Source organism: Oryx dammah, unplaced genomic scaffold, assembly GCF_014754425.2.
Source record: "Oryx dammah isolate SB20612 unplaced genomic scaffold, SCBI_Odam_1.1 HiC_scaffold_9, whole genome shotgun sequence".
NCBI lineage: Eukaryota > Metazoa > Chordata > Mammalia > Artiodactyla > Bovidae > Oryx > Oryx dammah.
This window is the reverse complement of record NW_024070193.1, coordinates 49,806,650-49,820,936: the sequence shown is the minus strand read 5'-3', so window position 1 is coordinate 49,820,936 and position 14,287 is coordinate 49,806,650. Positions and strand designations below refer to the sequence as shown.

The 14,287-nt window shown below is 45.5% G+C and overlaps 1 protein-coding gene across 14 annotated transcripts in view; it reads left to right on the top strand.

Moving 5' to 3' along the window:
* Positions 1-14,287, top strand: part of LRRFIP2 (LRR binding FLII interacting protein 2) — a 110,814-nt gene that overhangs the window by 89,957 nt on the left and 6,570 nt on the right. For 7 of the 14 annotated variants that reach the window (XM_040246253.1, XM_040246252.1, XM_040246247.1 and 4 more), the window contains 5 exons: positions 2,561-2,653; positions 5,068-5,160; positions 10,145-10,246; positions 10,497-10,629; positions 12,270-12,319. In XM_040246253.1, the coding sequence (XP_040102187.1) occupies positions 2,561-2,653; positions 5,068-5,160; positions 10,145-10,246; positions 10,497-10,629; positions 12,270-12,319 (471 nt within the window). The remainder of the gene's footprint in view (positions 1-2,560; positions 2,654-5,067; positions 5,161-10,144; positions 10,247-10,496; positions 10,630-12,269; positions 12,320-14,287) is intronic. The other 7 variants (XM_040246255.1, XM_040246251.1, XM_040246250.1 and 4 more) reach the window with 2 other exon arrangements.

Sequence of the window (14,287 nt, the reverse complement as noted above, 5' to 3'; positions counted from 1 at the left end):
CCCGGCCCCACCCCCAGTTCCTCCTCCCGCCCCCCCCCACTTACTTCTCCCGCCCCTGGCAGCAGTTCTACTTTCTGTCTCTATGAGTTTGACTCCCCCTGCTGCTGCTGCTGAGTCGCTTCAGTCGTGTCCGACTCTGTGCGACCCCATAGACAGCAGCCCACCAGGCTCCCCGGTCCCTGGGATTCTCCAGGCAAGAACACTGGAGTGGGCTGCCATTGCTTTCTCAACTCCCCCAGGTACCTATATAAGTCAGATCATATTTGTCTTTTTGTTACCAGCTTATTTTACGTAGCATACTGTCCTCAGGGTTCATTCATGTTCATAGCATGTGACGAGATTTTCTTCCTGAATAATATTCCACTGTATTTATGTACCACATTTTGTTTGTCCTTTATCTGTCAAGGGACACTTGGGTTGCTTCCATAATGAAATTTTTTATACAATTTGTGAATTATTTACACAGATCTGAAGTCAAATCAGTAACAAAAAAAAATTGAAAGAAGTCAGTCTTTTGTCTCATTCTCTTCATCCCTCTTTTCTCCTTCCTTAAGGGAATTTTTTTAATTAAATGGTTTATGTTCCCTTTTTTTTTTTAATCCTAAGAAGACTTTTTTCCCCATTCAAAATATAAAATATATTTGTGTTTCTCCTATTGTTTGTATCTTGACTCTATCACCTGATGAGAGCTCTTCCTCTTTCTCTTTTTTATCACTTATACTACAGTTTGTACCACCAGTTTCCTATTAGCGGACATTTGAGTTGTTTGCAGTCTTTTGCTCTTCAAAATAGTCCTGCAAAACCAATGTACTGCATAGGTCTTTTTGTATTTTTGCTGGTATCTGTGAGTCAGAAAAATTAGTTTGCTGGATCAGAAGGCCTGGTAACCCTGCTGGATATGAATTATTCTCCTTTTGTCAGGGTTGTACAATTTTGTGTTCCCACATACTGTAAGAGTGGGTGGGCCTGTTTCCTTCTCCATGCTACTTTCCCCTGAGTATATTGTTAAGTTTGGGGACTTTTACTGGTGTTTTGGTGAGAAACAGTTTTATTTTGCACTTCTCTTAGTATGGGCATATTTTCATACACAGAGCAATGTATTTGTTTTTCTGTGAACTATCCCTTTTTTTTTTTTTTTTAGCCTATTCTAATAATAGTGGGTTTTTTTCCTCCTTATTTCTAATTTCCGGGGCTCTTTATATGAAAAGGTGGTATTCTTTTGTCTCTGATGTAACTTAGTAACCAAGCCGGGGCTCTTTATATGAAAAGGTGGTATTCTTTTGTCTCTGATGTAACTTAGTAACCAGTCTTTTGTAGTCCTGTGTCGCTTGCCTTTGCTGTTTCTAGTGCTTTTGCAAACGTTGTTGTTTTGTTGTTTTTTGGCGTCGCTGCAACTGCTTGTGGAATCTTAGTTCCCCAACCAGGGCTCAAACCACTGCCCTCTAGTGGAAGCACGAAGCCCTCACCACTGGATCTCCGGGGAATTTCCCAAAAGTTCCAAATTTTTACGTAGTCCAGTTTTTCTACCCCATTCCCCGTCTCGTGTGTGGGCTTCTGAGTCGTTTGTTAGCAGTGTTCCATCCACTCCTTGGTGTAGCGATGCGCTGTCTCTCCTCTGCGGCTGCTTCTAGCTCTCTTTCTTCTGTTTCTCTCTCCCTCTTCTTTCTGTGCATCTCTTCTGCTGTATACTGTGAAGCTTGGTTCCAGTGTTGTTCTTCCATGTTTATATCCAGTTATGCCAACACGGCTAATTTAAAAGCCTAGCTTTTCTCATTGATTTGAACCACTTTTTTTTGTTGTTTAATACGTAATTGGGCTTGCTTCTGGTTTTTTCTCTTCTGTTCCATTGGTCTGTATTCATGAGCCATTACAACAGTTTTAATTATATAAGCCGTATAATAATGTTTCAATATCTAGTAAGGTTAGCTTTCTTTTTCTTTTTGTGTTTTTCCAGCTATTTTTTCTTGTTTTTCTCCCAAATAAACTTTATAATCAACTTATGTTGCTCTGTGGAGAGAACCTGTTGGTATTTTTATTTGGGCTGCATAGGTTGTTTCAGGGGTAACCTATATTTTTACGATGCATTGTTTTATTCAAGAATATGGTACGCATTTCCGTTGGTTCAGTCCTACTTCTCTGTCTTCCAGGAATGTTTTGTATTATTTTCCTCGTGTATATTTTGGATATATCTTGTAAATTTACATGTATGTATTTTATTTTTTGATAGTGTGTTTCTTGTATCTTCTCTCTTTTTTGATCTGTGGCACTTCTTGAATTTTCCATGTTAATTTTATAACCTGTTGTTTTACTAAGTCATTTCATTATCCAAAGTAATTTTGCCATTGAAGAGTTTGGGTTTTCTAGCTATGTAATCATATGAGATGAAAATTGAGAATTTCCTGAGCCTTTCCATAGAATGCAGAAGTTTTCTAAGTTACAGTGCATGGCAGTGCAGGTGTGTGTCTGGGGTCACACGCAGCCTCTCTGTTATTACACTGTAGCTGTTCCAGTCTGTCGTGTGCCACCGTCTCTGTTAACCGTATCATTTCTTTAATAACAGGAGTTAGAAAGGCAGAAACATATGTGTAGCGTGCTACAGCACAAGATGGATGAGCTTAAAGAAGGCCTCCGACAAAGAGATGAGCTAATTGAGGTACGTGCGGGAACTGTGGAAATACCTTTTCTGAGGAGAAAATGCACTGAATGGAATGAGGGCATGTGTGTTGGGAGAGAGGGGTGTTAAAATGCCACAAACCCTGTCCTTGTCTCTTCACATTTGGCTGCACCCTAACATTTTACAAGTGTGAAACAGAGAGCAGGCCTAAAAGTTAATATTGGGAGCCCTCTAAGTCTTTTCTTCTTAATAGCAGAAGCCTTTGTTACTGTCTTTTATTCCTGAGCACGTTCTCCCCTAAAGATACCTTAGGAAGTGGGCAAGCGGAGACCCTGCAGGACACCATGGTCCTGGGGAATGTAGTGAGTGCTGTATTTGGGGACATGATTCTTGGGGAAGAAGAGGTTTGATCTTCACTCAGGTAGGTGCACTTCTGAAATGGCTAAATGAAAAGAAGTTGTCTGGATGCCTGGTGGGAGACAGAAGGCGAAGCTTGGCTGAGGCTGCAGCTCAGGTCCCCCCCGGCAAGGAGCTCTAGGACCACGGCAGGGTCCTAGGAGGGGAGCCCTGTGGGCCTCCAGGAAACCTTTGACAGCAGTTCTTATCCTTTTGGGCCTGCTACCTGGCATGCATCTCTGTTTTTCTTTAAATGTGGTTCTCCTCCGAGGTTGCCATTTTTTTATAAATACGGGGTTAGGTTTGCTGGGACTGGCTCCCGCTTGCTTCCTCGGCATGCTTTCCCAGCACGTCTGGTGTTAATGAGCAGCAGTGCCGTGGCGATGTCAGGGAGGCCCGCCCCAGCGACCCTGAGATGCCTCTCGTGTGTCACACTCAGCTCATCCATGTCCCTAGTGGCTCAGAACTCCCCTCCCCCCTACTTTTTCCCTCTCCTTTTTCTCTTCCCCCACTGATCTGACTCAATCTCCCCCCATGCGAATGACTTTAAAAATGATTTGATCGAGGAAAAGAAGTGATTCTATTTGTGGATTTATGTTACTTTTTTTGTCATTCTTGAGAATAACTGAACTTGGCTTACTGAAAGTGGGTAGAATTTGTGAATTCTAAATGCAAACACAGATAACCCTTTGAAAATATCAGGTTACATATGGAGTTAGTTGTCTTAGTTTTTCCATATATGGCAAGAAGTATATTATCCAAACTCGGTGTCTTGCTGGCATTTAAAAATAATGTGTGACTTCTTCTCCCTTTTAGTCTTCTTGTTTTTGTGTGTCAGTATGCCAGCCACTTACTTCTTTTTCTAGTTAAAATATATTTTTTTCCCCATTACAATTTCAAAAGAATGATAAAACTGCTTTGGGTGCTGCTTCTCAAATTCAGTAACTTACATTAGAACTGATTAAGTGTTCTAATTTTGAATGTGATGATTGCATTTAAGAGGAGTTTTAATGCTTGACTTTTACAGCTTGTCAGTATGGTCTCTAACTTAAAAGCCTAAGGTGCTGGGTATACAAACTTTAGTTTTAGGTATTTTCTTGTTTAGAATTAACATCCTTCAAACATTAATATTGGAGAAGGAGGTGGCAGCCTCCTCCAGTATTCTTGCCTGAGAAATCTCATGGACAGAGGAGCCTGGAGGGCTACAGTCCATAGAGTCTCAAGAGTCAGACACGATTTAGTGACTAAACCACCACCAGATGTTAATATACACATTTACTTATAACTGAAGAATCTTGACTATCCAAAATAACGCTTTTTGGTCTTTAGAATTGAGAACCACACGGTAAAGTACATGAGAGATGTGTAAGTAGGGAAAGTAGGAGATGATAATTTACCAGTAATGCAGAAAGGAAAACCTGGTAAGTATAAGAGGGTATAAACTGTGCATCACTGCCTACTCAAGAGTTAAGAATGGCTGAATGCTGAAATTCAAGTGTTCCTAAAAACTGCTATTGTTCATTTGTAACTTACGACGTTCTTGCTATCATAGATGCTGCTAAAGGCAATTCAGAATGATTGCGCCGTGACCCGCTCATGTTTTTTCAGTTCTGCCTAAAACAATAGAGTTCAGAAACTCCTGCTTGTTGTCAGTGATAGGGGTCACGTGCTCATGAGCAGGTCTGACTTCCCCTCTCTAGAAGTGCAAGTGTCCCGTGTTTGAGGAAGGGCAGTCAGGAGCAGAAGAATACACGCGTGGAGCTAGCTGGGCATGTGCAGGAGCCCACTGGCTGGCTGCCGTGGCCGTGGCTGGGACAGCCGTCCCCAGTCCCCTCGCTGGCTGTCCCAGCAGCAGGCCGGTGGGAGCCACGGCGCCTGGACGCTGCGTGTCATCCCTCCTTCCCACAAGCAGCTCCTGCTTTTCCTGTTCATCACAGATTTTCTTCTTTTGTTCAGACTCTTTATCAGCTTTATTTCTCTTCTGCTTTCCTCCCTCTCACCCCATCCTCTTTTTCTTCCTGCTCTTTTATTTTTCCTCTTCCCCTCTTCCTCTGCAGGAGAAGCAGCGTATGCAGCAGAACATAGACACCATGACAAAAGAGGTGTTCGAACTCCAGGAGACACTGCTTTGGAAAGATAAGAGCATTAGGGTATGAAGTGAAACTGGGCTTTGGCCCGAAGCTCATAGACAAGGAATAGACCAATGTAAATGTAATTTAGAGATTCCTAAAATTCTGTCCTTTGATTATCTTTGAGCATTTATACAGAGTGAAATATAAATTAGCAGAAGGCAGAAAGTTCCCTGGGAAAACCCGATCCTATGCCTGGAAAGAACTCCTCTCTCCAGCTGACTCTGCGCTTGTTAAAGGTACAAGCAGGAGCTTTCTAAGAAAGTTCTTTATTTTCCCAAGATTTTCATGCAGAAACAGCTACAGGCATTTAATTCAAACTCTGTGGGTAATTTGATACTCTTACATTGTAACAATCTGGAGAAGCAGCAGAGGATAGGGGATGGTAGGGGAGAAGTTAGTAACATCCCATAAATCTTTGGTGAATAAAATAGGAAGAGATTAGAATCATTTTAATTACGGAAGTGGATAGGAATGTAAGATTTTGCTGGCGCTGCCAAACTGTGACGTCACCTCTAATTATATCCTCGTAACTCCCCAGGGCAGGGGCCCAGATAAGGAAGAAGTCCTCAGTGCGTTTTTGCTAAGCCCTTCAGGTAGATCCCAAGTACTCCAGAGACTGAAAACATTCCTGCCAGTTTATCCCATTAGCCTTTTGACTGGCAACCTCCTCGTGGCATAGGAGCTCTGTTCCTGAGACTCACCTTGTCAGGGGAGATGGGGGAAAAGAGAGGGGGAGGCCTTTGGCCTGAGGACCTAAGGAGGTCGTGTTCTGCTTGAAATTAGTTGGTGGTGGTGGGGCTCAGCCCCTGAGTCGTGTCCAACTCGTTGCGACCCAGTGGACTGTAGCCCACCAGGCTCCTCTGTCTGTGGGATTCTCCAGGCGAGAATACTGGGGTGGGCTGCAGTGCTCTCCACCAGGGCATCTTCCCAACCCAGGGACGGAACCCGTGTCTCCTCCGTCTCCTGCCTTGGCCGGTTTGTTACCACTAGCAGCACCGGGGTAGCCCAAACTTTTTAAAAATGTTTGAAATCATTGTAGACTCACATGCAGTTGTAAGAAATAATGCAGAGATCTTGTATGCCCTTTATCCAGTTTTCCCAAAATGTAACATCTTGTAAAACTATAGTACAGTCAGGGCATTGATCTTGATCCAGTCTAGGTGGAGCACATTTTCATCACTGTAAGAGGTCCCTCCTATCGCTCTCTTGTCGTATCTGCCGCCTCAGGTGCTGGCAACTGCTCTTCTCCGTTTCTATAATTTGTCATCTTAAGTATATTTTATAAGACAATGGCACCCCACTGCAGTGCTCTTGCCTGGAAAGTCCCATGGATGGAGGAGCTTGGTAGGCTGCAGTCCATGGGGTCATGAAGAGTCGGAAACGACTGAGCGACTTCACTTTCATTTTTCACTTTCATGCATTGGAGAAGGAAATGGCAACCCACTCCAGTGTTCTTGCCTGGAGAATCCCAGGGACGGGGGAGCCTGGTGGGCTGCCGTCTCTGGATTCGCACAGAATCGGACACGACTGAAGCGACTTAGCAGCAGCAGCAGCAGCACAGTATGTAACCCTTTGGAATTACATTTTTTTCACTGAGAATAATTCCCTTTAAGATTCGTCCAAAGTGCTTTATGCATCAAAAGTTTGTTCCTCTTTTGCTTTAAAAAATTGTTTTGTTGTTGTTCTGGTAACATACAAAAAATAACATAAAATTGACCATTTAAATCATTTCTAAGTGAAGAGTTTGGGAGTATTAAGTCCATTCACACTGGAGGTTCCACAGAACCTCTTTGCATCTTGCAGAACTGAAACTGAACTTTATTAAACAACTCCTCCCCAGGGCATCCTCCTCCGTCCCCTGGAAGCCCCCATTCTACTTTCGTTTCTGTTAATTTGACTACTCTGGATACCTTATATGTGGAATCATACAATATTTGTCTTTTCGTGACCTGCTTATTTCAATTAAGCGTATGTCCTCAGGGTTCAGACATGTCATAGCCTATGTCAGAAGTCCTTCCTTTTAAGGCTGAATAATATTCCAGTGTATGTTTGTACCACATTTTGTGTACTCATTCGTTGATGGACACTTGGTTGCTCCTATCTTTTTGCTGCTGTGAGTAACGCTGCTATGAACATGAGTTTGCAAACGTCCTCTGGTGATTTGTTTTGGGTACATACCCAGAAGGGGAATTGCTATGTTATACGGTAATTTAATTTTTTGAGGAACAACCATACTGTGTTCCGTAGCAGCTGCACCATTTTACCTCTCCAGCAGCACTGTACAAGGGCTCCAGCTCTCTCCATCATTGCCAACACTCTTTTTTTTGTAGTAGCCATCATAAAGTGTGTGAGGCGGTCCTCCCTTGACTTTTAAAAGATGCATTTTAAATATGACCTGTGACTACCTGACACCTCACGTCTCTAGCTTCACTATCAAGATTTAAATTTAGTAGCTCCATGAAGGAGCATGGCCCTTGTTCTCATGTAGTTTTCTTTAACTTCTTTAATTGACCCTAGTGGTTGCTCGTCTAGCACCAGAGTCGTTCTGAGCACCCAGGGGTCATGTGTCAAATTGGTATGTGCGAAGGGCTTGTATGTCCCTACAGCCTCACACAAGGCTCACTCCCATTCTCACTAAAGATATTTGTGCCTGTATGTAATTATAACCTGTCATCCAAAAGTTCAGCCTTTCGGGCTTCTTGACCCTAGAATTTGAGGTTAGGTCAGGGGTAAAAAATTATTTAAAGCTCCGCAAGCATGTACTTTTTACCCTAAAAAAATCTACTGTAGGAACACTTACGGAAGACAAGCACAAGAGTAGTGATTATATGGTCAGGTAATACAGAGGATTTCAGATCCAGTGTGAATACATTTGGTCCCGTTATAAGGTATTTCAGTAGCCTTCAAGCTCTGTGGTAAGATGGGAGGATTTGGAGGATGTATCTTATTTTCCCACCCATAATTATGGGAAGGTGAAATTTGAAAGTCCAAAAGTAAAGATACAGTCTGTTGTAAGATTGGGAAAAGAAACAAACGGCATGTACTAGCATTTGCTAGAACTCGAGTTTCAAGTTGGTCTGTTCCTGAGGGGTTTGCTCCAGTGTTGTTAATCGAGCATGTCCTGACAGCGGCCGCCGCCTCAGGTGTGTGTGGCGATGCATGGCACGACAGTTCGCGTGGACTCCTATAACCTGAGACAGCCAGCCCACAGAGGACCGGCTGCCACACATGGGCCGGCGGCGTTGGGCTTTGCTGTCCTAATGTCACACTTGCTAGTAATGTAACAGAGTGATAATACTGGCTTGAAGTGTAGGACTAAATGCCTGGTGGTGTTAGGAATGCACTGTATTAACTTACAGGCAGACTCTCGACACACAGTATGAATGTCAGTTGTTGAAAGAGGAAGCTGGATGTTCACATTGCAGTTTGGCCAAAGAAGGAATAGGACTTGTCTTGTGAACTACTTTCCAGTAGCATCCGGGGTGACAATAAGGGAAGATAATTGTGACCTTCACGGGGTGATGATACATGTAGAGTGTGCAAGGGCTTTGAACCAAAAAAGTGGATTCATTTTATGGCTTTGCCACTTACTGTGACTTGGGGTTAAAAACGTAGCCTGTCAGAGCCTCAATTTTCTGATCTATGAAATGGGGATAAGAAAAGTACAGGGTATGTAAGGGAAAAATTAAATATAAAAATATATGAGAAACATCAATTTTAAGACCTGGAGCTACACAAAAGGCAGTTGCCATCATCCCTTATTTACTTACTGGTTGGAAAATAGGATTGTAATGATTTAGAAAGTTGTCCAGTTTTTCAGCAGTGAGCAACTAAGCAGTTGGCCCACTTCTAGACTCTGTAAACCAAGAGGAGAGTTACCTGTTGTAGTTCAGCTTCTTGCATGAATGGGAACTCTAGTCGAAAACATTAAACGCGGGAACAAATGCGTAGACAAAGGCTTTTTCAGATAGCCCAGCTGCTAGATGTCTGCACACACGGCTTGACCTGGGTGGCTTTTGAAGTCTGGACTATTTTATGACATAAAGTAACAGACGTGTTCCTGCTTCTGCTCTGCTGTCCTCAGCTCTGACAGCTGTGAGCTTTAGGCAACAACAGGGAAAATACACATGGAACCCAGGCCGGCTTTTCCTGAACCTTTGCATCTTCCGTACTGCTGGGTGCTGGCGCTGAGTACTCCTTTCAGCCTGGGCCAGTGGGTGGTGCTGGCATCATCCTTTTTTCTGATGAGGAAACTGAGGCACGGGTCAGTTAGTAAGTGCCAGGACTCAACAGCCTGTTTGCAAACCCATATTCTGCTACCTGCCATAAGTGGGCTGGGTTTATTTCACCAGTTTTTCACATTTTGAACGTATATCAGAAAAGCAAATAACCATTAGTTGCATTTAATTAACAAAAACATATCCTTGAGAATTGGCTGGGGGGGGCGGTTAGCTATTTTTAATTGAGTGGTATATGAGGAGTATTTTACCATATGATGTAGAGAACAATTACTGCATACTGCAGCCAGTATTTAATTAAAATACATTATACTGGTTATTCCAGAACCCATTTTTATTTCTTAAAAAATCAGTATATTCTTGAATATACTAGTTCAGTTTAACATGGAATGTGGGTTTTTGGACTACCAAATAAAAGCATACTTAGGAGGTTTGTCAGGAAATCTTTATTTTAGTGTTATTTCTTCTTCACCTTCCTTCTCTTGTTTATTTTCACTGACTAAAAAGGGTTTGTTTTCTTGCCTGATGTGCTAAGCATGCTTTGCCAGATTTACACACGATTAACCACTTTCTACAAAACTTTCTACTGAAGCTAGATGCATAGGACTCTGTGTCCCCTCCACATCTAACTGCTTGTGTCCAAAGCTCTTAAGGCCTCCTTGTCCCTGACGCTTTCTCTCTTTGAAGTTGACTCAGGTCCTGCTCTGCTCCCTTTCATTTGCTCTCTCTCTGTGCCCTTTCTCCCGCTGCCCCGTCCAAACCAGGCCCTTGAGAAACTGAAAGAGCACGCAGGCTGCCTCAGGAGCGAGCGGGATGCGCTCCGGGAGGAGCTGGCCAAGCTGAAGGCAGCGGTGGAGGCGGGAGAGGTACGTGAGCTCCTCGCCACTTTGCTCCTCCTCCTGCCGCCCTGTCCCCTCTGCCTCCTGAACGCACAGCGTCGTTGGCTGTCCCGCCCAGAGCCGGTAGGTTCGAGTCCGTCCGCAGAGCTGGACTCCGTGTGGCTGGTGCTGATCCGGGGTCCCCGCAGCAGGCGTGTGTCATCACAGGGCCACCGTGCTGCCGCCTCCTGCCTCCCTGGGGGCTCCGCTGAGACACTGGGTCTCTTCTTCCCCGCAGAAACACGGCTTAGTCATCATCCCCGACGGCACTCCCAACGGCGACGTCCACCAGGAGCCCACAGTCGGGGCCATCACCGTGGTGTCTCAGGAAGCCGCCCAGGTCTTGGAGTCGGCAGGGGAAGGGCCGCTCGGTAAGACACTGCCGCTGTGTTGACTGGGGTTCATGTTGTCCCCCTGGACATCAACCTGGTCACATCCTCTCTTGGAATACAAAAGCCAGGGTGGTCTGAGCCTTCTCGACATCCTTGAGAGGAAGACACCTGGGCACGCTGTCTTCAGACATCCTTGACCTTGAGAAAGCAGCACTTGGGCCCTTGCCAGGCAGTGAGTGTTAGGGGGTAAGGCCCCTGGTCGGAAGCATGTGGGCGTGTGTATGTGGCTTTGCCATTTAAACACTACTTTCTGGGAAGAGAGGATCCAGCATACCTGTCCTGGGGAGCCAGAGGGCTGGTCAGTGGCTTCCTGAGCGTGTTCAAAGTTTCTTCTTCCGGGAGCATCTGGTTTTCTGTCCTGTGACTCACGCCAGGATTCTGTAGCTCTTTGCCACCGCACTTCTTAAGGCAACAAACAGACGACCAAAGGTTATCAGAGGACTGTTATTCCAGAGCAGGGCTTCTGAGCCTCTTATCAGCTTTTTGACCAGGAACTATTAATAGGTCTTTTGTTACTTGAATGTTATTGACAGAGGCGTTTCAATATTCACTTACATAACAAATTGCCAGCCACCAGCGTTAGTTTCCAGTCAGTAATGTGTTAAGGGCTAAGCCACTTAAGTTCGACGCTTTGAGAGCCTAATGACACTACCCTCTGGAAGATGCCCGTCTGCTGTGTCCACTCAGGATCCAGGCCTAGAGGATGGCACAGGTGGATACTGTAGCATCAGCCACTTTTATATTAAAAGTGAGCTTTCTTCCTTTTTAATTTTCATGTATATGCCAGTTTCCTAGAGGAATGTGTATATGACAGCGGTGGGCCCGCTCTCAAGGAGGGAGCTCTGGAAGCATAACCGTCGGCCCTCTGACAGTGGAGTGTGCACGGAACATGGGCGAGCACGGCCACGGGCAGCTGCAAGGTTTCCTCTGCCTCGTTGGGGCGGCTGGAGCATTTGGCGGTGACTGTGGTTGACTGTGGGGAGCCCGTCCTCTGTCAGCATCCCATCGGCCCAGAGGCCTGTTCTCCTGCGTGTTGGGAGGAAGCATCCATCCCGAGGCCAGGAGAGGCCTGGTGGTCCTACTGCGGAGCCTCTGCCGAGTCTTGCCAGCCCACGTCTTCGAGCGTGCCCCGCACCCCCCCCCCCCACACACACACAGGCTTTGTGGGCCTTGCCTGCTGCTGGCGTTGTGTTCTTGGGTATTCTTTGCTCCAGCACCCTCCTAAGGCTCATTCTCAGACCTGTTCTTTCTCCCAGAGTTTGTTTTCTCATTCTAAGGACTTAAAAGCCTGTGAGGGTACCCTTGGCTTTCAAGGGATTGTCTCCTGGTAAAACTTGCAAATTTCTGAAACAAGGAAATGATCTTTGTACTTGCATTTGTCTTCATATGGAAAATCACTGCTCTTGGGAGCAAATGTTGTATTCAGTGCCTGATAAACATCAACTGTGTGGAAATATGTCTTGACTCATCTAGTACTTTTCCTTTCATCATTAAAGCCTTCATGTCTTTTGATACTCAAAGTGGTAAACTGTTTATCAGATGTTTGCTATTTGTGAATTTGAAGAATTATTTTAAATTGTTTATATACTATATCATTACAAACTTTTCATTTGTTTTAGATGTAAGGCTACGAAAACTCGCTGGGGAAAAGGAAGAGCTACTATCACAGGTAAAGGCATTCTTCTCATGGGAGGGTAATCTTAACTATAACTGGCTAAACCATGTGGCAAAATGTGAGCAAATTAAAATGTGCGCAAGAAAGACGTGCTTATTTCAGACATCACTACTCAAGTAAGAGTTGAAGGATAAAAAGTCATATTTACCTCTGTTGTCTCCTAGTCTTTCTAGGACACAGCTTAGGGAGTCAGCTCTATAAGCCTGTTAAGACAGAAGGCCCCAGCCCTGTTAGCTGACTGCGGTGGTGCGCACTGCCCTGAATGCTTCTGTGTGACGTGCTTACGTTGCTTCTCGGCCGTTCTGCTTAAGGCGGTCCTGGTGACACCCCTCCCTGGAGCGTGCGGACTTCACTTCCTTCATCCCCTCTCCCTGCCTGACATCTGTATTCCCGTCCCCACTCCCTCCCCACAAAGGGACAGTGACTCCAGTCTATCTGTGTCATCAGAAGCCTGTAGACACTGCGCACAGTGGGACCCCGGGGTGTGTTCTGGGGCTCCTTTCACCGCCTTCACGTCTCCGTGGCCCCCTCAGGTCAGGACGTGGCTTGCCTTGTCACGTGCCTGGTTTCCGATGTCCGGCTTTCTCAGAGCTGCAGGCTCTCCAGCAGTAGTCTCAGTCCACACTCATTTTCTGGTTCCTGGCGCCATCTGGCGCAGCCCTTCGGAACATGCTGGCTCACTCCCTGGGGACAGAGACCTTACCACCCTGCTCATCATCTGAAGTTCCCTTTGCCTATACAGCTCCAGGCTGGACCCCATTCCGCGGTGTCTTAGGCCTCCCTCCCTCCACCTCCATTCTCTTGCTCGGGTATATCCCCCAGAAGCTTCTGGAGAACAGTTTGGGGGCAATAAATTTTTCTTAGCAGAAATGAAAATGTCACCTTACCCCTTTATTTGATTAACAGTTTGGTGTGCGTATGGACTTCTTTGTTGTAATTATTTGCATTTATCTTGTTTTTCAAAGAAATTGCTTCATTGTCGTCTGCCCTCCTGTGTTTGGCTATTGAGAATTTCAAAGATATTTTGATTTTTGATTTTTTATCTGTGACCTGTTTTCCCCCTCTGGAAGCTTGGCCCATACTCTCCTTTCTCCCTAGTATTATGAAAGTTCAGTGATGCGGCTTGGTGTTTTGTATGAAAGCATTTATTGTTTCTCCAGGCACATTTAGCAGCTTAGGTGTAGGCATGGAGTGGGCAGAGTGTTAGATTTCACCAGGTGAGGAGACTCGGGCAGACATATGCCAGAGTGATGATGGGCCTTGAGATTAAGCTGGGTAAGGAGCTTTATGGGAAATCCAGGAAGACATCAAGGGTCACAGAGTCGGACACGACTGAGCGACTTCACTTTCACTTTTCACGTTCATGCATTGGAGAAGGAAATGGCAACCCACTCCAGTGTTCTTGCCTGGAGAATCCCAGGGACGGGATCCTGGTGGGCTGCCGTCTATGGGGTCGCACAGAGTCGGACACAACTGACGTGACTTAGCAGCAGCCCGTGGGGTGGAAGGATTTTTGGAGTTGGGTGCAGAGAGAATGAGCTGGAAAGATCAAGAGTAGTGGTTAGAAGATGCATGGGACTGCACTGAGTAGGGCTGGCTGGTGTCTAGTGAAGAGATCTAGTACATGACGGAGCAAGCGGCTGTGGGTGGTATGGGGCAGATGGCAAGATCCTTGTTCCAGAAACGGAGGGATTGATTTTAAGAGATCCTCTGCCCAGATGGATTTTGACTTTGCCAACATTTCAGGCAGGAATAACCTTGCGGGTATGAGAGTTAGGAGCTACAATGGTGACGAGAGTGCAGGGTGATGGTGGTGATGAGCATTTGTAAAGCAGAGATGTGACTGGGAGCTGCATTAGGAGTTCAGGGGAGCCAGAGGGAGACGAGTGCGCAACAGCAAGGAGAGCAGGGGAGCCTGATCCGTCCTCGGGCTCAGCAGGGGCGTGGGGCTGCCGAGGAAGC